At 36.2% G+C, this 23,797-nt stretch overlaps 3 protein-coding genes across 4 annotated transcripts; 2 read left to right on the top strand and 1 right to left on the bottom strand.

Moving 5' to 3' along the window:
* The first annotated feature begins 3,763 nt into the window (after positions 1 to 3,763).
* Positions 3,764 to 8,970, top strand: LOC113071549 (rho GTPase-activating protein 5-like). Its single transcript, XM_026244901.1, has 4 exons — positions 3,764 to 3,864; positions 5,499 to 5,630; positions 7,643 to 7,748; positions 8,191 to 8,970. Exons 2-4 carry the CDS (start codon positions 5,522 to 5,524, stop codon positions 8,504 to 8,506), a joined length of 531 nt encoding a protein of 176 aa, XP_026100686.1. The 5' UTR covers positions 3,764 to 3,864; positions 5,499 to 5,521; the 3' UTR covers positions 8,507 to 8,970.
* A 5,073-nt stretch (positions 8,971 to 14,043) lies between these two features.
* On the bottom strand, positions 14,044 to 20,623 carry LOC113071547 (BRISC complex subunit Abraxas 2-like). 2 transcript variants are annotated; one of them, XM_026244897.1, is made up of 9 exons: positions 20,477 to 20,623; positions 18,718 to 18,808; positions 17,905 to 17,941; positions 17,535 to 17,601; positions 17,215 to 17,405; positions 16,883 to 17,005; positions 16,297 to 16,381; positions 15,641 to 15,758; positions 14,044 to 15,551 (listed from the first exon to the last, which is right to left on the bottom strand). In XM_026244897.1, the coding sequence occupies exons 1-9, from the start codon at positions 20,609 to 20,611 to the stop codon at positions 15,106 to 15,108; spliced, it is 1,293 nt and encodes a 430-aa protein (XP_026100682.1). In that variant the 5' UTR covers positions 20,612 to 20,623; the 3' UTR covers positions 14,044 to 15,105. The 2 variants fall into 2 exon arrangements, with proteins under 2 accessions (XP_026100682.1, XP_026100683.1); XM_026244898.1 differs by having other exon boundaries at positions 16,883 to 17,002.
* Positions 20,624 to 21,168: 545 nt separating this feature from the next.
* LOC113071548 (EEF1A lysine methyltransferase 2) lies at positions 21,169 to 23,407 on the top strand. Its single transcript, XM_026244900.1, has 6 exons — positions 21,169 to 21,304; positions 21,516 to 21,581; positions 21,793 to 21,907; positions 22,719 to 22,826; positions 22,939 to 23,155; positions 23,238 to 23,407. Exons 1-6 carry the CDS (start codon positions 21,195 to 21,197, stop codon positions 23,333 to 23,335), a joined length of 714 nt encoding a protein of 237 aa, XP_026100685.1. The 5' UTR covers positions 21,169 to 21,194; the 3' UTR covers positions 23,336 to 23,407.
* Positions 23,408 to 23,797: the final 390 nt, after the last annotated feature.

Below are 23,797 nucleotides of genomic sequence, written 5' to 3'. Positions count from 1 at the left end.
TCAGGTGCGTTCAAATCACTTTGGTCAAAGCAAGATGGTGATGCACCTTTTCTACATAAACATACAGAATGTGCATTATTTGTTCTGCATTGTTTTAACGATTTTTCAAGAAATTGTACAATTCTGTTATTTTGTAAATGCAATTTCGAAAAAAATAAAACAATTTTTTTTTTAATTTTGACAAGCTTAAGGGATAGTTTACACAAAAAGTGAAACATCTGTTATCATTTACTCAATTTGAAGTTGTTCCAAATCGGTTTCTTTTTTTGTTAAACACAAGATTTAAAGAATGTAGGGAATTAATTTTTTCCGGTAGTCACTGACTTCTATAATCTAGAAAAAATACTGTGGAAGTCAACGGCTACTGGCAACTGTTTGGTAACCAACATTCTTCAAAATATCTTTTGTGCGTGTGTGTGTGTTCAGCAGAAGAAAAGAAAATTATGTCTGTTTTCATTTTTGGATGAACTATCCCTTTAAAGAAAATCCTGAGTTTCCCACTCTTAATTACAACTTAGTGAAATTCATGCGCATTCAACTCGTAATGACTATCTTTCTGATTTGACTTGAATGCACCATATGTTTGAAATGTGTCTGCGCTGAATGATGAGTAACATTTTACGTTATTTGGACTGGTTGAAGTGTGTTTATACTGTCCATCAAGTGATTTGTATTAACCTGAGTGGCTAAATCTCAGGGACGTGGAAATGTCTGTTTGTGTGTACCGTGTTTTATCAGCTATCTGAAATAGGAAGCAGACTCGTTCTTGAGCAAGCTGACAGTTCAGTACGTGTGAACTCCTTCAAGGCTTTGACTTTGGTTCAGTGTGGTTCATCTTGAAGTGTTCCTGCACTTGTAAGTGAGCTCACACTCTGTTTGCAGTGTCAGGCTGGGCATAACACCACCAGGCCGGAGCTCACGCTCACGCATGTGACAGGCCTGACAAAAAGGGTTGGATGCAAACCCACACCGTTGCGTGGGAACCTCACCAAACCATCACTTAATCTCCATGAGTCATCAGCAGGCCACAAATGACATCACAAAGCAACAATCAACCAGGGATGGGTCACGATGGTTGTCTAAGCAATAACTAAAGTTTGCTAATTCATCTAGGTTTATTTTATCTCCCTTATTTTTGTGTGTGTGTTTCCTTTTCACTTATTTCATGTACTAAAGTACGTTCTTCTTGCACATGCTGTTTCGACTTCTCAGGGGAATGGATTTGATAATATTTAGTTAGAATTAAAACATTTACATATTGTGGTGCTATTTTTATTTGGTCATAGTTTCACACTAGCTCCTTAAGTAACTTATGTCCCTCTGTAGTATGAGAGCATCAGAACATTAAAGATGTTTTCATTGTATATTTTTTACAAGTTTTAATAGTATATTTGCTGATAGATTTATTTAGTTTTATTTTAATTTTAAACTGTTTTGGGGGCAGAGAGAATTTAAAGGTGAGGATATAAATGCAAAATATTAAGAGTTGAACAGTCTTTTTATTTTATTTTGTATTTATATTCTCGCCTTTAAATTCTCTCTGCCCCCAAAAAAAGTAACCCTAAACATCTGCCTTTTTTTTTTTTTTTTTTGCATTCCCAATTGCTCAAATAGCAAAATAAAATTGTCACAATAGTGTTTTCCCTACTCCGCTGTTCCTTCTGTAAACCTTGATTGACAGATGACTCGTCCTGTCAGCGGTGATTTCTGACTTATTTTTTCCAAATTTTTGTTCAGTTTTCTGATTTGATTTTTCTTTTCTTTTCTTTTTTTTCTTTTTTTTTTTTGATTTGCATTTGTAATTTGTTATTTTATTTTCAGAATTGTGATTTGTTCGGCACTTCTCGGCCACCGTACTGCTCACCGCACCGCACATTTATCCACAGTGGAGAGAGAGCGTGTACTCATGGTTGCCAGGTTGACAAACTAAGATATTCCCATATTACACAAGTGTGAAGCTCTGTTTTGTGCATTACGTCTCTTTATATCAGGCAACCCCGGTTGTGTTCTTCTGCGGCCAGATTAAACAGTGTTGAAGCCTATATATTATAATCTGTTCATTATTTTTTAGAAACCTTTGCACTTTTCCACTCCGTTTTAAATGCTGCTCTTGTTTTCAAATTAAGCGCGGTCCATGATATCGATATTTGTATTGTCAAATCTCTGTCGATACATTGTCGTATCTGTGTATCAAACACAGCCCTATATTTTCGATTTACATTACTTTGAATCCATTTGTAAACAGTGGCCAAAGTTAGTTGAAATTAAAGTATCAGATAATCACTGCATGTTTATTGTATCCAAAAGAATTTACAATAACAGTGATATCATTATATCGATGGAAATTCTAAAAAGAAACAGAATTCATCTTTAGATTTGTTGTTTTCTCTTTTTCTATTGTTGCCAGTGAATCGCACTTAAATTACATGTGCACCCTGTCTGTTGTGCGTAATCCCAAAAAATGCCATTGATCAAACTTTTTCGAGGTGCACTTATATATGATTTTCTGCTGGGTTTCATCAAAAATAACTTAATTTGTGTTCCGAAGATGAACAGAGGTTTGATCTATCCCTTAAAGCTGGAATATGGCCACCTACTATGTCGGGGGTGTCAACCAGACACATTATTTTTCACAGTATTATAATAACTGTAGTATTAGCATGATAACAATATTTGTATCTAGCTAGATCTTTAGATTTCAAAAAGACTCGTTTCAATTATTTTGACCCGTTTCACCCAGGCAGTAATAAACAGCCCACATCCGTCACTACACACCTGCCCTTTCCATGAACACGGTGGCAAGTAAAGCAGGCGCCTCTGTGTATTCTCCCACCTCTCTGGAGGAGGGACCGGCTCTGACATGTGCGAGCATCTCAAGAATGCACAGCGGTTTTGACTTGTAGCAGTTAGCAGCCCACAAGGCTTTGGAAGCGACTGTGGGGGCCCTGTGTTTTGCATCAGCGCTCCGGAGCACTGCGGAGCTACACAAGGTCACGGCTTCACAGAGCTATCTTTAGCTTGATAAATGGGCTTCAGTAGATTAGACGTAATGAAAATAAGGAGATACACGCAATGTTATCTGTCAGGGAACGGGGAAGTGTGGGTTGGATTCCTGCTGCATTATCTGCATTTCTGGCCTACTTTTTCTCGCTGTGAGATCAGCTCGTATGTCCACTCGTCCATCTGGAGTGGCCCAGTTTACTAGGTTGAGTGCATGATTTGAAATATATGAGCAAAGGATGTAGAAAAAGAGCTGTAGATCGAGGCGCTATAGCTCTCAGTAATATTTGGTCTTCTGAGGAAGATTTGCACCTTGGTAATGACGGCATTTCCACGGATGTGAGACAGACACATACTGTTTTGGCAGATGCTTTCTTACCTGTGACTGACAACAACATACTGTTACTTTAGAAGGTAATACGCACTCAGATGGAAAAACACAACGGCACAGATACAGCTCGTCATATTAAAAAGCCCAGTTTAAAAGATCTTCTTGTCCTTGGAATAAAAAGAAAAAGGATCATCTCACTGTTCAGATGTTTTGTTTTCCCAAGCATAATTTTCTGTCAAAAATATGGACCTTAACTTGTGTTTTCTCCACCCTTTACTGTTTGTTCTGCAGTGTTTCTTCATTTGTACGAAACTGCGACTGACACCGATCGTTCATTTGTGCATCATTTTAAGCATTAGCTGTTTTTTAGAGCACTAACTGCTTTGTTCCACTGAGGTTTTGTCACATAACCTTTGTGGGATTGATTTTAATGAAATGTCACTTTTAATTTGCAGGTCTCACCACAGAGGGCCTTTATCGAGTGAATGGAAACAAGACGGATCAAGACAACATTCAGAAACAATTCGACCAGGGTACGTACTGATTTTAACTGGGCTCTGTGGGAAATTAGGCTTCATTTGCAGGCGTTTGATGGCATGCCGCTGGGACACATGTTGGAAGATAGTTCGCAAATTGGATAGAAGGAGACTGATAAACTCTAATTTGAAGGGTTAATTTGTATATTTGATTTTCATGTCACCTTTTCGATTCATTATAGTTCTGTTGAGGACAAGCACTGCTCAGCAGCATTCACCTCACGTGTCTTGTCTGCTTTAGTTATTTGCTTCATTTTAATGTGCAATATTTTTTATTTAAAAAAATATATAATTTTCCTTCGTTATATATATATATAATATTATTATTATTATTATTATTATTTTATTTTATTTTTTTCTGTTCATAGTACATTTATGTTAACAATTTACATAATACATTTTTCATATTTTCTTCTTACTATCAAAGGGTGAAATCTCCATTCAGCTGCATGAATGACAAGAAGCAGACCCTGAATTACGTGATTATGATCTCTCACACTGTAAATGGACCATTCCTGTAAAAACAAACTTGCCATTTGTGGCTACTGACTGGCGTGATGCCTGCAGGCCTCCACCAAGCTGTGATTTGCACTAGTTATAAGCTTATGCAGGAGCATTTTTAGCTTAAATCTCCTTGTGACACATAAAAGTGATCTGTTATATTCTCATTTTAAAGCGTAGAATTAAATTGTCACTAAGCTGGCAATATATATTGAGGCAGTTACAGGCTAGCGGTGGGTGGTATGACCATTTATTCCACGACACGAACAATTTTATTTCCCTGTAATGGTCTATATCACAGTGTAGTTATTTTGGCTGCAAATCCATTGAAAAATAGATTCTAGATATGAAATAACTGAGTATTTTGGATAATGCAGTATGTATAAATACTTTCTGTTTGTAACTTGATGGACAGGAAGCAAATGATAAGATTATTCATAACAAATGAAGCCTGGCATGCATGCAAAAGTGGCTTGTAGCACGTTATGTAACGCTTGAGTGAAAAAACAACAGCTTCAAAACAAATAAAACTGACAAAAACAAATGCTGTGCATAACAAAACCCTTGCTTATTTTGACAACTTAGCAATATATTTCTCATGTGTAAGACCATCGTACCGCTCGCTATTACAGAAGATAGACGTTTTTATTTTGTAGCTTAAGTGAATCCACTCTTGTTTTCATATATCTTTCAAATCAAACACTAGTCATATCTAGCTGGTGAGTTGTGGAGATGAATGGGTGGAAAATCTTCAGCCGAGTGACCAGATTATTCACTCTGTGAGCCATCGTTTGGCCAAAAGAGCTACTATAGGCATCAGTCTGCCCGCTGGCCCGGAGCCATTAGCCTCGCTCTCTTTTTCTCTTCTCTCTCCTCACAATACTGTGAATTGGGTGCTTTTTCCCCTTTTTGTGTTCATTCAGTGCCTTTGCGGCGAGATCTAGTCTGACAGCTGTCATTTCACCTTAAACCCGACTCTTACAGCCTCTCTTTCGCTTTATTTTCCTTTTCTCCATAGTTTTCCTTCTATTCTGCTCAGTGCCGTTAAATCTGTTTTAGTGGCTTTTCCAGCAGTGACAAAGGGAGTTGGATGCTTATGCAAGCTCACACTATTTTCATTCTTCTCTCAGACCACAGTATTGACCTGATCGTGATGGATGTAGCCGTGAACGCCGTGGCTGGGGCCCTGAAGGCCTTCTTTGCCGACCTCCCCGACCCCCTCATACCGTATTCACTCCACCCAGAGCTAGTGGAAGCAGCCAGTAAGTACCGCTTCATTCAGGTTATCAAGTACTGTGTTAACGGACTGCCTATTTTTTAATTGAAGATCGTATGCTGACGGTTTCTGCTAAGTGTGACATTAAGTAGCTTTATCTAAGTTTTTTTTTTTTATTATTATTTTTAAAATACATACAGCTGTAACTTAAGCCAGTCATTTGTAGGTTGATTCCTCTAAAAACCTGCCACTGTAGCAAAAAAAAATATTTCATTTCTTTGAGCATTATAATAACCGTAACCATTGACTTAACTGATGGTGTTTTTTTGTTTTTGTAAAATATCTGTTATCTGACTGCAGTGTTTAAAATTCATTTAGCCATGCCACAGAATGTAGTTATTACTGCCTTATTTTGTTTTGCGTTATTTCTTTAATGCATACTTGATAAATAGTAGTAGTAGTATTTTTTTAATCAGACACAAATAAAAAAATTTTTTTTTACAAGAATAAAATGTTTTTTTTTTTTATAAATACAACTTAAAAAAAATGTATTTGTTGTTTATATAAGTGACCCTGAACCACAAAACCATAATCATAAGTATACCCATCATAAGTAGCACGGGTATACTGTATTTGTAGCAATAGCCAAAAATACATTGTATGGGTCAAAATTATAGATTTATTTTATCCCAGAAATAATTAGTATATTAAGTAAAGATCATGTTCCGTGAAGATATTTTGTAAATTTCCTATCGTAAATATATAAATCAAATGTTTATTTTTTATTAGTAACATGCATTGATAAGAACTTCATTTGGAATTAATTTTTTCACCCTCAGATTCCAGAGTTTCTCCCCATTAATTGGCAGCCGACATGGCACAGAATTATTTACAAACAAATATTTCACATAAGGATTGGAAGAATTGCAGCAATTGAAATGATTTCATTTCCATATTAGGTGTAAGCCAAACAAACTTCAGTTGACTCCATCTGTAGTCATGTCTGACTCCAGTCTCTTATCCAAACTTCAGTCTTCACAAACAGCAGGTGGGCGGCAGTGTGTCGAGGTAAAATGAGGCAGGTTTAGTGACACAGCGTTCATCCGTTGCATCAGCACAGCTACAAGAAAGACAGGAAGTGTGTCTGCTTCAGCTATGAGAACAAGTAGCAACCTGCCCATGTTACTTCACCACCGTTTCAACAGCCTCCAGTCGAGTTTTTTTTATTTTTATTTTTTTTTTATCTGTACCCGGTTTCTTCTTTCAACTACGTTCAATATTAATCCCATCACCACACCGTCTAATCCCAGCCCAAGGTAGCTGAGAAGTCATTTAAATGCATCTGCATTTCCGTTTGATGCTTCCGAGTGCTGAATCTAATCCAGGGCCCCCTGTGATTTACTCCTCATTATTTCTGATCCACACTGCTGTAGATAAATGACATTAAGTGCTGGGATGCTGTTCTTTTTGAACATATTGATATTTCAGCTTTATCTCTTCCTTCCCCTTGCAGTTTTTTTGGCCAGGCGGTTGTAGCTTGTTGTCCTTATACAGAAATCTCTTTTTGATAACGAGTGTGACATGAATGCAAATTTCTCATTGTCTTTCTGATGGAAAATGTAAAATATACATTTATTATGTGCTTGCTTATACGTTTAAAATATTCTGTTCTTGTTGAACTTAATTATGAACAGATTGCACGTGACGTCTCTCTGAGTATTTGATTCTGATTGTTTAATTTTGGTTATCTGCAGTTAAATATAATATATATATATATATATATATATATATATATATATATATATATATATATATATATATATATATATATATATATATATATATATATATATATATATATTATTTTTTATTTTTTTTTTTTTTTTTTTATACTACGGGGGGTCATTGAATGCTTGAATCTGATTGGCTGACGAACGTATTAAGACGTGCAGTTATTTTCTGGGAAACGCAGGTATCAATCAAGGAGTATAAATATATAAAGTCTAAATATTTCCTCTCTTCTCTGTCTAACGAGTTTGTTAAATGTGTTTTCTCCAGAAATTGTAGATCATTATGAAAGACTGCAAGTGCTGAAGGAAATCGTGAGAAAATTTCCTCCTGTGAACTATGAAGTTTTCAAATATGTCACCACTCACCTCAACAGGTAAAGCTTCAGCTTCCACTTTCGATTTGTCTTCAGCTTTAGAAAATATTTATCTTTGTTAAAGTTCTGTTAATAATAATTTGTCCCATTCATCTTTATTTTTTACTTTATAGGGGTGTAACAATACACATTAATTTTGAACTGTTTGGTATGAGGCTTTCAGTTTGGTACGCATTACAAACAGAATGATTCGGTTTGTTGGACTAGTCCTATTATGTTTGGAATATTAAACTGCTTGGTGTGTAAATAATGTTCTCAGTGCCTCTGCGCTCAACAAGGCAGCCCAAACAACAAACACAGTCTAAAGATGATGATCTTGTATCGATGATAGTCAGAGATATTGTCAGAAACATCAACTGTTGGCAATATGATATTTGACACATATATGTGTGTGGTTTTTAAGAATGCTTTTAAAATAGATTTTATCTGCTTCTTCAACTAGGGTAAGTCAGCATAGTAAGACCACGTTGATGACGGCTGACAATCTGTCCATCTGTTTCTGGCCTACGCTCATGAGACCTGATTTTGAGAACAAGGACACGCTGTCCACCACCAAACTCAACCAGTCCGTCATCGAGTCCTTCATCCAGCAGTGCCAGTATTTCTTCTATGGTGGTGAAATTACAGAGCCCTCCAGCGCCAAGGGGACGCCTCCTCCACACGGCCACGGCTTAGAGTCCCTGCTGGCCCTTCAGCTCCCTCCTCCCCTCCAGCCCCAGCAGATCCAGCACCCGCTGCCCCCCGAACCCCTCATATAGACCTCCTACTCACATTCGGCTTGTACGTGTGCGGATAAGCCGCTTAAAATAAGAAGTGAAAAAAAAAAAACACCTTTTTTTGTACAAAGGAATATGTGACTTGCCTGAGACCTCCCCTGTCCATTTTCTTTTATTTTTATAATTTCCCCCTTTTCTGTTCCTCAGCCAGTCTGAATGAGATGCTGAATAAAACTGTAAAAAAAAAAATTGTAAAGAAAATGTCAATGTTAATTTGACAGTAAATATGCACATCGACTAATTTCAAATATGGCAAACATAAGGAAGATATATTTATAAAGCTTTTGTTTTGTTTTGAAAGACAATGGAGCTGTCAATCACTCACTAAAACCAACACCACATGCACAGCTTGCCATAATGGCAAAATGTGCCTTTTTTTTTTTTTTTGCTTGTTTGTATTGTCCCCTTTTTATTTTACAATGGACTAAAGATATATTTTTAGGATATTTTTATCTTAAAGACAGCAGTTGTTGTTGGGGTGGTGGTGACCCAAGGCATTTGGGATTGAACTAATATGAGTTCATGAAATCAGGGGCACCTGCCTAGGATGCACTTTGTCCTACAGACTTTAAACCGGGAGCCCCTCGTACTCTGGAGACCACAGAAAGGGAAACACTCCACTGCAACCGTTTGGCACATCTCAGAGATCCAGGCTTCAGAAGATGCCAGGTTATCTCCGTCTCGTTTCATGTTCGTTCGTTTCTGTTTCCTCAGACCACTTTCACAATTTCTATGGTTCTGTTGATTCATTTCTTAAACTGTAGTTGCATGTTCTTTGCCACTTTTAATAACTGAAAGAGATGAAAAATGTTAATGCTTAACTGTTTTATGCAAGACTTTTTGTTTTTGTTTTCTAACTTGTTTGAGGGAACATTACAATGGGGTCAAATTGTTATATTCGTTTGTTTGTGTCATGCCATAGTTCGACTTATCATATTTTGACTTTAATAGTTTCCCTACAATAGGAAAATATAAATATATCTATATACACAGTATATATATATATATATATATATATATATATATATTAGGGGTGTAACGATACGCGTATTCGTATTGAACCGTTCGGTACGACGCTTTCGGTTCGGTACGCGGTACGCATTATGTATACCGAACGGTTCGTTGGAGTAATTAATTATATTTGGAAAAAAAAAAGAGAGAGAGAAATATAATGATATGCGTTCAACAAGGTAGCCCAATAACCCAAACAATGTAACAGGCAACGCCCCTGACACTCCCTAACAAGAAAAAAACACCATCTTATATGTTTATGTTAGGCTACTCAGCAGGCGCTCGCTCATTCAGTACACGCTGAAGGCTCGTTGCAAAATAGCCAATGCGTTTAACAGACTAGAAATGAGAAGATCCTCCAATAACCAACAGGTCTGGTGTTTGGGTGCACTTTGGATTCCCTTTAAGCTATAATGGTGATGGCAAGAGAGTAGTGGATAAAAAAACAACGGTATGTCGCATCTGCAACATGACAGGGTACACCAGCGGGATTACAAAAAAAAAAAAAAAAAAAAAAAAAACAGCGGGAATATCTGGGATATATGCGTCAGTACTATCTGGGAAAAGACGAAAAAAAGGAGAAACATGCACGCAGCAAACTAATCCAACCCAAACACCAGACCTGTTGGTTATTTTAGGATCTTATATTTCTGGTCTGTTAAATGCATTAGACATTTTGCAACGAGCCTTCAGCGCGTCCTGAGTGAGCGAGCGCCTTAGGGGCCGTTCACATATCGTGCCTAAAAACGCATGGAAAACGCTAAGCACGTCTTTCTCCTCCTTTCCAAAGCGCTCGGGCAGAAGCGCTCATGAGGCGTCTGTCTTTGCTAAGCAACAATGACGTGCTCTCTCCATGAGACGCGGAAATTTCAGCGAAGGATAAATGGATTTGCAGCTCTAAAAATCGCTTGCAGTAGCTCTGCTACTAAATTTATTTCAAAATTGCAATCCATATACAACTATGATCAGCTGTTCCTTCATCTTGGCTGAGCTCTCAACCTTGTTACGGGAAAGGATGAAGCTGATTGGTTGGTTCTTGTCACATGACCCACGGTGCGCTTGCGGCATTCTGAAAAGTTGAGATGTTTTTACATTTTGCTGTATCTAAAACGTATCGAACCGAACCGAACCGTGACATCAGTGTATCGTATCGAACCGAACCGTGAATTTTGTGAACCGTTACACCCCTAATATATATATATATATATATATATATATATATATATAAAATGTGTTGGCCTTGTTTGATGGCTGGCAAAACAAAAATCCCGGGGTACTGGAGCTCTGTATAATCTTGTAAAACCTATAATCAGATTTTTTTTTTTTTTTTTTGTGGTATGATAAATTTGGGGTTAGATCCATTGACTGTACTTAATTCTCTATATAAATACAACTTTTTTTGTTTTTATTAGATGGTACTGAATTTTGTTCCACTGTAACAGATGCCGTTTAGAAAGCTTGCAGTCTTTGTGTGGAATACAGCACAACTCAGAGGTGTTTAGTTTTGATGCGGGAGCTTGTATGTGAATGGATGGGAACAAAAATGACAAGATTTATCTCAATTGACTCACTAAAACAGGAAAGGGCTCAATAGGGTAAGTGTGCAGCTGCTAGGATCCCATTTAGTGTAGTTTAAAAGAAAAGAGCAACATTATGTTCATATGACTGCATCATATGATGTACAAACTAAATATTTTAACATCATCTGCTATGTATTATAGTAAATAAATGATTTTGACAAATGATGTTTGCCTGATGTAATTTTTTCTGGTATGAGAGATGTCACACCTATGAAGAAACAACCAATTGTATGATGTATTTAAAATATGATTCTGTAATCGGGGTTGCCAGATCTGCGCAAAAGAACCAGTTTATGGGCAGTCAAAGCTTGCCAAAAAGTTTTATTTCAAATATAACAAAACTTAAAATACGCCATTTCCTACCTTTTACGTTTTATAATGCATATTGTAGTTATTATTTTGCATTACAGTTAACTTAAAAATCACAGTAGAAATCGTGAAAGGTCTGTTTTTCAAATAGGATTATCAAACACTAAAACTAATGAGTGTAATGTGTACACAGACTTCCGTGGGGATTCTACATTTTTTATTTTTGACTTCTTGGTCCTTTTTATACATTTCTGCAAACATGCTCCTCATCAGATTATGTGGAGATTAAATATTGAGCAGGTTAAATATTTAAATACAAACATTCCGATCAAATAGAATTTCTGCAATATGTCAAACATTTAGCCCGCGGGAAAAAAAGGATAACGTTATAAGTGCTAAGTTTAAAGTATCCAAGTTCTTTTTCAACCCTGTCTGCAGATCCCGTGAATGACTTGCGCCACCTACAGGATCAAGATATAAAATACACAACTCGATGTGTGCGGTACTTAGTTCTATTTGATTTGTTTACATTATTATTATTTTTTTGTAACGAATATGGTAACATAACTAGCTTCAATGACACAAAATTGAGCTTATATATATGATCGAAAATTCAACATTTCTGTAGTAGTCATTGTTCCACCTGAGGCTGAAATCTTTTACCATCATAGTTGAGGATTTAAAACGATCACATTCAGTGAAAGGGTTTTTGCTCTCAAACCTAATATATTTGATAGCTCAGCTTAATTTGTCTTGTGTGAAGAGTGTCAAATCATAGTTACTCCTCATGTAGAGATCTTGTGAAATCTGAGGCCAGCAAAAAACACGTTTAAATTTGGCTTTAGGTGTCTGTTAAGCTTTTGCAGACTGCTAAATAAACGGGTCTAATAATTTAACAGATAAGGATAATGTCTACGGGATAAAATATGCCTTTTAGCCTAATATTATAGAGAAGTTGTTCAACCAAAAATTAAAAATCTGTCAGAATTGATTCAACCCCATGTTTTTTGGTACGTTTATGAGCTGCTTGAACATTCCCCACAACGAAAATGAATGGTGACCACAACTTCAATTGCTTACATTAGGCTTATCATGTGGCTTCAGGATTGGAATATACTGCATAAGTCATATGGATCACTTTAATAATGTCTCCGCCTTTATGAAGCTCGACAGGACCTAATCCCCATCCACATTCATTGTATGGAAAAGAGAAGCTTACACATTCTCCAACTATCTTCCTTTTAAGAAAAAGGCCCTGAAAGCACATGAGGGTGAGCAAATGATGAGAGAATGGGCATATTAGCCACCAAAGGATACGAACAATACAAAATGTGTTTGCTGAAACACTGCTACTAGTTCATAACTGGGAATTTGCTTCATATTTGTAAACACGTTGACAGATTTATGACAGAAGTAGATGGAACGGTTAAAGCTTGCAGTAGTGCAACAGCCTTCCAAACACACTCTACGCTTGTAAAACATGAGAAACTTCAGGCCAATTCTGACGGGAACAATGTTGATCACTCACAGCTGCTCGATTGCAGGAAAACAGTCAAGTCAGACCTGCAGCTGACTAAACTGACAATAAAAATGACAATCACATCATTGCAATTTCCCCGTTAAAATGGCACAATGCCAAATTTGAATTTATTTTGTAATCAGATTTGAAAGAATCTGTAAGAAGAAAGCAAAATGCAATATGGCAGCAAGGACTTATCATCATGAATAGCATTTGTTGGATCAGATCCTGTATATGCATATATATTTTATCATCTTAAGTGGCATTTATGTTCATCTGAACTTTCTAAGAAACATGTTAGTAATGATAAAATGGCATTTTTAAAGCTCAGAGGGACCGGCTGCCAGCTGTCCAAACAAGCCCACGTCAAGTTTAAATGTGGAATCTCTCCACTTTAGTGTCACTGTTCAGTTTAACGCTTACATATTCATGTTGAAAACCATGGGTGGTGGTGGTGGTTTTTGGCCGTACACTTGAAGACAGATGCCAAAGTCCGAATGAGGCAGAAACATTTAAAGCAGACGGTTAATGCAACATGATACAGCGGACTAAAGCATCTCTGTCAGTGTACTCTCATTCACACTCATGCCAGGGAACAAACATTTGTTATTTTTCTGTCCTGCTGCGAAAAAATATCCTGAATGAAAAGTGAGACATTCTCGGGCTCTGCCAAAATAAACGTCAGAGCGTCAGACCCTGAGATAAAACTAAGAAACACGTTTTGGATTCTTTGGGAGAAAAGTCAGACAGCTCATCAATCTGATTCGAATTACTTGCTCAAAATTGTTCACAATATGCACAACATGAGTGAATCTCACAAGAACGCGTTAGTCACATTTCACTCCACATTTTTCAGGTTTATATATATATATATATATATATATATATATATATATATATATATATATATATGTAAAATTTGTAACTGGGTTCCACTAAATCTCCAAATGTTATTGCAAAACTTGTTTAAAGTAATATTAAATTGTGAAGTGTCTATACATCATGGCCATTTGAAATTCAGTGGCAAGTTATTATTATTTAATGGTTAATGGTAAAATGACCCAGTCATGTTTTTCTGAGATTCACACACACACACAAACTTTTGAGGGAAAACGTCATTTTGGTTTGATCAGATGTAGCAAAACATCCACTAACAGATGACAAAACTGCTTCTACCTTTAAAGATCTGCTGCATATGGCTGAAATCTTTATTTCACGTGATCACAGAACTCTAAACTGATTCACCGCTGCATTGCTTTGAGCAATCATGTCTTCTCAACTAAAGAACAAAGGCATGTGGACAAGATGATGTGAGAAAACCGCAGTCCTGGAACTGTAAAAGAATCCTGAGATCGATGATGCTGCATTCGGACCCTTCCAGTTTCTGATGGCTCCGTCAAACCGTACGACCGGAAGATTCAATTAAAGCTCAATGGTGAAAGTTTGAGGTTCAGCATAAAGAAATATCAAATTTGATTCATTCATTAGGAAAAAATGTGTTCAAGCCAATAAAATTAGTAGTGATCTAGTATGTCATAGAAAATACAAGCACCCCTTATCAAAGTTACTTTTATAATCGTTGACCCAAACAATTTTTATGAATAGGCCATTATATTACTCAATCAAATCAAATATAACTGATAAAACCAAAAATAAAATACATTTTTCTACATTGTCAGCTGTAGTCCTAAGCACTTAATATAACTGATTTTTTTCTGTCCATTCAGATTTATGAAGCAAGACAATGAAGATAGAATAAGCTCGCACAGAGATGTGTCTGAAGGCTGCAACAAAAAAGAAAGACATCATTCCCTTTGCTTTTACAAATGCAGATCAAAAGAAGGCAAAACAGTGCAAGAGGTAAATGGTGCAAGAACCGAACGACTCCAGTGAGTGGCAGACACCGAGATAAGCAGAATGCACCTCTCCACCCACACCAAACCAGAGAGGAGAGCATGAAACGGAGAAAGGGGGGCGTGTGGATCCAGATGGGGATATCATTCCATTCCGCTGTCCTGCACAGAGCTGTTAAATGTGTGCAACAGGACAGCATTGTCAAAACTCACAAAAGGCAAGTGTTTGTTTGTGTTCCGAACACCATGACCTCACGATCACACCTAGTTCTGTTCGTTCATCCGTATCCCCGTTGGTTTGTTTGACTATTAGGAGCCTGGGGGGCTGTGGGCATCTCCGTCGGGCCACAGTGTAGCCGGTCGTCCTAATGTAACAGTTTCTGTTAAGGAGGGTGGTTGCAATTGCTCGCTAACTAAATTTTCGTACTCGCTACTGTCCTCGTCGTCGCCGTCCTCCTGGCCGGTGGCCTGGCGGTTCAGGGAATCTGAGCTCGAACCGTCTCCGTTGCCCAGGCCCAGACTGGGAGACGGGTGTCCGGGCGAACCTACGGCTTGGGGCCGCGGTAGCAGTATAGCGCTTGGTGAATCTGGAGGCAGTGTGGTGCTGTAGATTGGTGGAGATGAGGAGTTCACGGGTCTCTCTACACTGGGCTCCACCGAGGGACCTGAGAGCACGACTTGAGTCGGTGAAGACTGTGAGGAGTCAGGAAGGGCAGAGTTATCAGGAAGCGGGACAGCGGCTGCCTCCTGGAGTCCTGTAAGGAAAACAGAGAGGATAATAAAAAGGAATCGTTTCCCTTTTTGGTTAAACAAGCCACAAATGCACAGAATCATCAGCACGCACTTCTCTCTTCCTCAGCGCGGTTCCGTTTCCTGAGAGCGATTTCCTCTTTGAGTTTGTTCACTTCTTCTTGGATTTTCTCCCTCACTCGTTCACTTTGATCTACTTCACAACACACCGCCTGCAGGATGACAGAAAATTCATTAGGGATGCATGATTTTATTGGAACGTCTTAATGTAAACATCAGCATCATCCCTGCTCAGGGAGTGCTAATGATTTTTAGAATTTATACAGCATTTTTGCTTAAGACCATCTACAAATGTTAAATCAAAAAAAAAAATGTTAAGCTTACAACTGAATCTGTCGAGAAAAAATAAATAAAAATAAAAACAGCAGTGATTGATTTTATTATAGTTATTTTCAAAGCGTTCAGTGTACTTATAAATATAGCTTTTAATCATCTTTATTTAGTTCTAAGAAGCAAGTAAACAAGGAAGCAAATTATTTTTCCACATTAATCTGCACAGGACAGACTTGGTGTTGTTTCCAAACAAAGCAAATGTGTATATCAGTATCGGCTATCGTGCATCCCTAAAATTCATAGATAGCACATTCTGAGCATAACTTATTTCAAACATTTAAATGTTATTAGACATAGCAAATTGAGGTGTATTTTAACCAAAATCTCCTGATGTTATCTGACTGAACTGAAACTCACCTGCACTCTTTGTTGAAGGGCACTGTATACTTGAAAAATAGCTCGAATGTCCTTCATCACCCCATCCTTATCAAAAAACTCATTCCTATAATTAAATAAATGAATTGGATATCATAATTCAAGTATTTACTGCAGCAAAAGAAAGACTATGTTTCACATGCTGTTTAGGTTAAATTATGTAAATGCAGAAAAACTTTATCGTGGTTACTACAAAAATATTGAGCAGTGAAACTATTATCAACATAGATATCACTAAGAAATGTTTCTTGAGCACCAAATCAAAACAAAAAACAAAAAACGTGACACTGAAGAATAATGCTGAAAATTCAGCTTTACCATCACAGGAATTGATTACTTTTTAAAGTATATTCAAATAGACAGGTTTTTAATTGTAATAATATTTCACAATATTACTGTTTCACTGTATTTTTGATCAAATAAACGTGCCACTTGATTTACAAAAGAGACTTCTTTAAAATCCTACATTTTTGAATGGTAGGACAAAATCAAAATAGCAGTTTGCTATAACAACATTTTGTGACATGGCTGAAGAGGAGTATTGAACAATGCAGTTATGTTGCCTCACCCATGTTCTTTGATGACCCCGGCGTAGTTCTTGGAGGTGTTCGGCACAGAGGAGACTTTATATTCCTGTTGACTGGTGTTGCCCAGGTTTGGGATGCTTAGAGATATCCTCTGATTATAGCTACTGAGATAAAGATCAAAATTGCAACAGAAATGCTCATAAACACACTATCAGCAACATCACACCATTTGCAAACATTATGCATGGTATTATGAAATACAAAAATGAGAGACAAGTCTCTAAACAGTTAAACAGAATCATGATTTTGTCATATTTTGTTCCTTTTTATCCCACAGTATTACATAATTATGAATTAACCAGCATGTACATACTTTCTGTTGGGCCTGAAGAGCACATACTCCAAAGCATGTGTGGAACTATTGGCTGTGGAGATGAAGCTGAACAGGAGGAAGACCAAATCTGGGATGCCAAGTATATTGGTCAACTGCTTGTGGATCACCTGCTCCCTGAATGACATCTGCTGTTGAGTGTTCCTTCTAAACCGGTACCAGCCGATAACATTCTGCACAAAAAAGAAGAGACATTGGGAAGTGTCAGACAAAGTTGAACACCAAAGGAAAAAGGTAATCGTTAATCATTTATTCATTTTACTCTCTAAAATTTGTATGCATATTTCATGATAACTGCTTACTTTTCTTCTGTCCTTGAGGATTCTGTTGAGATTTTCTTCATTGACGTTACCCGCATAGTCATAAAAGCTGCAACAAACAAAAAAGCAGTTAAAACTTTGATTTCAATAATTCCATTCAAAAATGTATATATACACTATGTATATATATTCAAAGGTTTATGGTCATATATATATGATTTTTGTTGTGCAATAATATATATTATTATTAAATAATTCTTTTAACCAAACCTTGGCAAACAAAAAAGGCTTATTTCAAAAATCTTTCCGACACAAAAAATTTAATTGATAGTGTATATTTTTATTGTAACATATAATAAACATTTGAAAAATGCATCTACTAAATCCAGTTGCCCATGCAGGACACTCTTACCTAAACAGTTGTGCACAAGGTTCATGATTATGGACCTCTGAAAAACAAGTGAATGCGAGTGATCAATTATATTCAAAATCTGAGTAAAGCAAGCATGCTATGACTGTCAAAAGGTCTCATTTAAATATTAATAATATGCATACAGATAACATTAACCTTGGAATAAACTAAGAAAAATATGTTAGCAGATTTGTTCTCTAAAAACTGTAACATGCAACCATCGTGATCTGAAGGTTGTCTAGAGGACAACATGACCTTCATAATGACTCCTCTTGCTGCAAATATAAGGTACTATCTGGGCCCACTTTTGATGTTGAAGGTCTTTGTGAAATTATTTGTAAAGTGATCAGAGATGAAGGGTACCTGGGAGCAACGCCAAACTCAGAAACATGATCACTTAATGCTGGAGGAAGCTATTTCCAGCATTTCTGAGCCAAAAAGGTCTACATTGATGTATGAAGCTTTATCTCTCAGGTCTTAATCAGAAATGCTGGCTGACACAAACTTAAGTGGTTTATCAAGTTATTGACAACCAGGGCAGCTTGCAACAGTTCTTTGAATGATTGAGACTAAACAGATTACATCAGCCATATCTTGAACTGATAATGTACCTCTGCTCACACACACGGAAGGTTGTCATGTCCTCAATGTGAAACGTATCATGTCTGTGATTAGAGCCTTCAAGGATTTCAGTAATCGTGCATCGTGTTTTGATAATGCATGATAAAATGATCATTAAAAACTTTTTATTTTGCAACAGTATTTTTTTGTCTGTAGTTTTGGGACAAAAAAAAAAATCAACCATGGTTTTACCTATTACACTGACGAATTCTGAACTACCGATGTGTGAGTCACTGATGCTTAAAGTCTCCTCCTGTCTCACTTCTCCCAACAGGAAGCCCTCCTAAAAGAGGCATAAAAGAGGTATAAAAATTACATTTCAAAGGCAAAGAAAGTGTAGTTAAGACTGAATGTTATTATTACCTTAGTTAATAGACGCTTTCCATAAAAGGTACAAAATAAGGCCAACAACTGTTTTAAAATTAAGTAATAATTACTATTATTATTAGGCCTATTATTACTCAAAATTTGGGATGTCTACATACAGTTTAATAATCTTGTATGATTTAGCAATTTAGCAATATGTTAAAAACAACTTAAAACTATCAACACACACACACACACACACACACACATATATATATATATATATATATATATATATATATATATATATACATACACATATATAAAAAACAGCATTCCAACTTTGTCATATGTTAAGCTGCTCTTTAGTCATTGCTTGCTAGTCTGTTACAAATGTTGGTTTTTAGTTACTTATCATAGTAATATAATTTTATTTTTCTTACTGTAACAGACCGAATGCCATTTAAAGGGACATTTCATGTGTTTAAGAGCAAACAAAATCTAACCTGTACCTCTAAAGGTCATGGTATACCAAAATGTACCATATTAGGTGAATATACCCAGAACCCATGCAACAAATATGTTACAAAATAGACAAGTTTATACAAAAAGGTCTAAAAAACTGAAATTTCCCAAACACTGCCTGCAATGAGAGAACAACAGAAACACTTTCTCCAGGCACACAACTCAACTTACCTGGCTATTTACTTCAGATCATACTAAAAATGCTGATTATTCTTCACAATTAAAATAAAATTAGGTTACCAAGACGGTTTAGTATCATAAATACCATGTAAATTAACAGTTTATCCCATAAACAAGCTCAAATAAAAATTAAAATGGTTGTCATTTATATATTGAATACGGAAAAACAGTAAAACCCGTCATAACTTTAACTGAATAAACACTTGACTAACCAGCCCAAAAGTCAATGGCAGATCACCTAGTTCCTAATGCCTCATTAACTACATTAGAGGGCATGACATAAGGAGTAAAATAGGGCTGGAAATGTTAAGCAATTCGTGAACAGTCCATTAAATATGTCTTTCGGATATTCAAGTTTGCATTTGACAGTTGTTGCTGACATGATACAGTTAAGCTAGCCAGCCAGCTAACGTTAAAGTGACTATTTTGACACCTCGACGTAGACGAGACTGAATTCACCGAGAGCTACTGGGCGGTTTACACTGATGACAGCGAACAATCATACAGTGAATAAACGGCAATGACACTTTCTGACAAGCTTGTAAAATCTTACGGCTTGTAGATTTGCTAGCTGTCACCCTGGCTGCGTCTCCAAACCCAGTGTGCTCCCTCTCTAGACCGCACTCGGTTTATCATCAAAGGCGTTTAACGTTACGGAGTCTGCTTTATTCGACTAAACATATCTAAAAATGCCATGAAAAAGCACAACATTCCCGATGAGTCAGGATTTTCATTGTTCTAATACACCCTTGAATGTTAGAAAGGCTGTCTAGATAGGCGGCTGGCCGGGTTTTGATACACAGCCCCTATGAAGCCACACCAGGAAGATGACACCGGGAAATGAATTAACTGTGATTTGATGGAATAAACTGTTTGTTGTTTCGCTATGCGATCGTGTCCCTAAACATTTAACCTCAAAGTCATATGATGGAGTACTTACATGATCGGAATTGGTGTTGGCACTGTGATAACACACAGAACTAAAAGTGTATCCCGAAATTGACGCCGCCATGATGGAAACATACGCGCCGAGCCCACAATCCTTTGCGCACACACTGTACACCAGCCTTTCCATGAATAAACAAACGCTGAGATAAAATATTCTCACCCTATGTATATACTTGATTGATATATATTCTTGATTGGATTATTTTTTTATTATATAAATAAAACGTTGTAAATAAATAATAATTACATCAATTTTAAAATGTTATAAATCACACGTTAAAACTATTTGCATACACGTTATATAAACCATCATATTAACATTGAAACAACAACAACAGTGTTTTTTTTTTAACTTTAATCTATCTCTGTTTATAGTATAAAAATAGAAATAAGTGCAATCATCGTCATCAGAACTGACGACACACATTACGTCATGGCGGAATGATGTAAAACATAAAGTAAGAACTGTTATAATTTCCTACAACAAAAAAGTGCAACATTTGTCAACTGTGTGATGTTTAATTGATTAAAATATATATTTTGCATATTGTTTTTATTGATATCCGTCAATCCGTGTTTTATTATTATTATTATTTTTTTATTTTATTTTTTTTTTAATCGATTTTTGCTTTCGATTTTGAATATGCAATACTAAAAACTTTTATTTTGAAGTGTCATGTCGCTGGTCATGTTGTGTATGACGTCAGCGGATGTTGACGAGTCGAGTCGTCATGAGCACACATGGGTCAGAAGACTGTCCGCTGCAGTGCAAACAATCAGAGGATGATTTTGCTCCTTCAAAACTCGGAACAAAGGACTAGTAAGAGATTTTACTTGATAAGTTAGCCCTTCTAGAAGACCGGCACATGGGTTACACTTGACTTATGTTTTCACTCCTAATATACCTCACATGATTACCGTATATTCTACCCAGCATGCGCTGTTTTTTTTTTTTGAGTGATTATTTTAGATGTGACCAGACTTCTGACTTGAGCATAATTTTTCTGTCCATTCTAACGTTTTCCTTTAAGCTGGGATGATGCTTACAAGAGAGAGCTTCAGACTTTCAAGGATATTGGAGATGTTGGAGAAATATGGTAATTTTACTTCGTGTGTGTGTGAGTGGGTGTAGGTGGCACATACTTGTTTATGAATGCAGTTTTATACAGATATTCTTCTTCAAATAAAGTGAACAGTGTTTCAGTGCTAGTCCTTTGAACCAGTCCCATCTTCTGCTGTATAATAGTTGTGTTCAGTTATTCAGGAGAATTTGAAGACTGTAATAGTATTCTTCTGGTCCACCTTTAGGTTTGGAGAGGAAAGCATGGGCAGAGTAATCAGATGGATGGAAACACAAAATGTACCTGAAAATGCTGCCATACTTGACATTGGAACTGGAAACGGGATGTTTCTTGTGGAACTGGCAAGTCAAGTTCAATTTAGCTCAGCGTTTAGTTATTTACTTTATATTGAATCATTCTAATTAATTATTACTAATTAATAAGTCAATTATATCAATGAAGTGAGCAATATTAAGTAAGTTTATACATAAAACAAGATCAAACATCTGTCATTAAGGTATGACTACCTTTGAATTATTTGTTCATGTTTTAAACATTTATATATTTAGCCGTTATTTAACTAGACAAGTTAATTAAGAACAAGTAACGTTACTTATGTTCAATAACAGCCTGGCAGGAGAATGAATATCTCCTGAGAAACATACATTACAATACATAAAACACATAAAAGAAAGAATAAAATCTTTACAGGTCGAAGTCAGAGCACTTACTTGTAATTTTTTTAATATACTGGAATATTTGGCTCTAATTTCAATAACTTTTGTAGCACATTCCAGCAAATTCAATAGCGTAAACAAACATTAGTTTTTTATAAAACAAGAATTTTGATGTCAAATAATTTTAACGGTTATGTAAATGTATCTTGATTTAGGAATCTTTAGAGAAAACAGACAAAAATACCAATACTAAATTTACTAAAGATATTAAATTTCATGAAGTTGTATTTTTAGACTTTGTTGATTGATTGTTCAAAACATTTACATTATGATTATTGTCACATTGAAGTATTGTTACAATTTATTCAATATCATACTCAAAAGTATCTTTTCTTGATTAAAAAAAAAATCGTAAAATGTTGTCAAGTCTTTACCTCACAGAAACCCTGATGATGTAAATGAGTATAAATAATAATGGCATGAATTATCCTTTAAGGCCAAGCATGGTTTTTCAAACCTCACTGGAATTGACTATTCAAAGGCTGCTGTGGAGCTCACCGTAAATATTCTGGAAGAGGAAGGCTTAAAACATGTTAAAATTCAGGTAATGGAGATGATTTGTTCTTAACATACATCAATTAATCAAATAAGTTCATTGCACATTTAAAAATAGCACCGAATAAAAGGGAATGTTTATTTGTCTTCGTGTTTTTCAGGTGGAGGATTTCCTGAACCCCAGCACTGCATTGAAGGGTTTTGATGTATGTATAGATAAAGGCACATTTGATGCCATTAGTTTGAGCCCAGAGGACAGAAAGGAGGCAAAAAAGCTCTATGTGAACTCTTTAAAAACTGTAATGCAGCCAGGAGGCTTCTTCATCATCACCTCCTGCAACTGGACCAAAGAGCAGCTGCTCCAGATCTTCAGACCTGGTACCTTGACATATCGCATATTCCTTGAACTAATAATGTTTCAAATACTGTATTGATTGAAGTATAATTGTGTTTCTTGCAGGGTTTGAGTTGGTCCGAGAGCTGCCCACCCCTCGTTTCCAGTTTGGTGGTGTGACGGGGAACAGCGTGACAGCTTTGGTATTTAAACGGATTGATTGATTCTAAAGTTGTTGTTTTTTTTTTTTGCATTATCAGTTATGTACTTTTAGAATAAATCGTTTTGGAAAGCAATGATCTTTTTTTTCTCAATATTTCAGTAATACAAATAAAATGAATGACCTATTACGTGGGGGGTGTACACATGAGGGCAGTATTGAGCTACACATCATTTGAACGTTACTGTATGTCCATTTTGACTCAGTTCTTATGTTGATGTGTAATGTTAGGCACAAACATGGAGTAGTTAATTGTTGCAAACACTCACTGTCAGGTAAAGTTGTTTCTCTATATAGGGTATTTTATTAAAATCTTAACAATAATTTTTTTTATTGGTGATTTTAACATATTTCAAGTTTTTTTGGCTTTGTATGTAGGGTTTTCTCTGATTAGAGCAAGAGTAATTAGATATGATAAGATTAGAGCAACATTTTTTTTTACATATTTAAAAAAATATATATTTAA

This window comes from Carassius auratus, unplaced genomic scaffold (assembly GCF_003368295.1).
Source record: "Carassius auratus strain Wakin unplaced genomic scaffold, ASM336829v1 scaf_tig00007522, whole genome shotgun sequence".
Lineage (NCBI taxonomy): Eukaryota > Metazoa > Chordata > Actinopteri > Cypriniformes > Cyprinidae > Carassius > Carassius auratus.
The sequence above is the reverse complement of the archived record's forward strand: the minus strand, read 5'-3'. Positions and strand labels throughout refer to the sequence as shown.

Coding starts and splice junctions, on each gene's coding strand:
- LOC113071548 (XM_026244900.1), top strand. CDS start 21,195: ATGTTGACGAGTCGAGTCGTCATGAGCACACATGGGTCAGAAGACTGT. Junction 21,582..21,792: donor GGAGATGTTGGAGAAATATG/GTAATTTTACTT, acceptor GTCCACCTTTAG/GTTTGGAGAGGAAAGCATGG. Junction 21,908..22,718: donor GGATGTTTCTTGTGGAACTG/GCAAGTCAAGTT, acceptor TTATCCTTTAAG/GCCAAGCATGGTTTTTCAAA.
- LOC113071547 (XM_026244897.1), bottom strand. CDS start 20,611: ATGGAAAGGCTGGTGTACAGTGTGTGCGCAAAGGATTGTGGGCTCGGC. Junction 17,602..17,904: donor CCTTGTGCACAACTGTTTAG/GTAAGAGTGTCC, acceptor TGTTTGTTGCAG/CTTTTATGACTATGCGGGTA. Junction 17,406..17,534: donor TCCTCAAGGACAGAAGAAAA/GTAAGCAGTTAT, acceptor TTTTTTGTGCAG/AATGTTATCGGCTGGTACCG.
- LOC113071549 (XM_026244901.1), top strand. CDS start 5,522: ATGGATGTAGCCGTGAACGCCGTGGCTGGGGCCCTGAAGGCCTTCTTT. Junction 5,631..7,642: donor AGAGCTAGTGGAAGCAGCCA/GTAAGTACCGCT, acceptor TGTTTTCTCCAG/AAATTGTAGATCATTATGAA. Junction 7,749..8,190: donor GTCACCACTCACCTCAACAG/GTAAAGCTTCAG, acceptor TTCTTCAACTAG/GGTAAGTCAGCATAGTAAGA.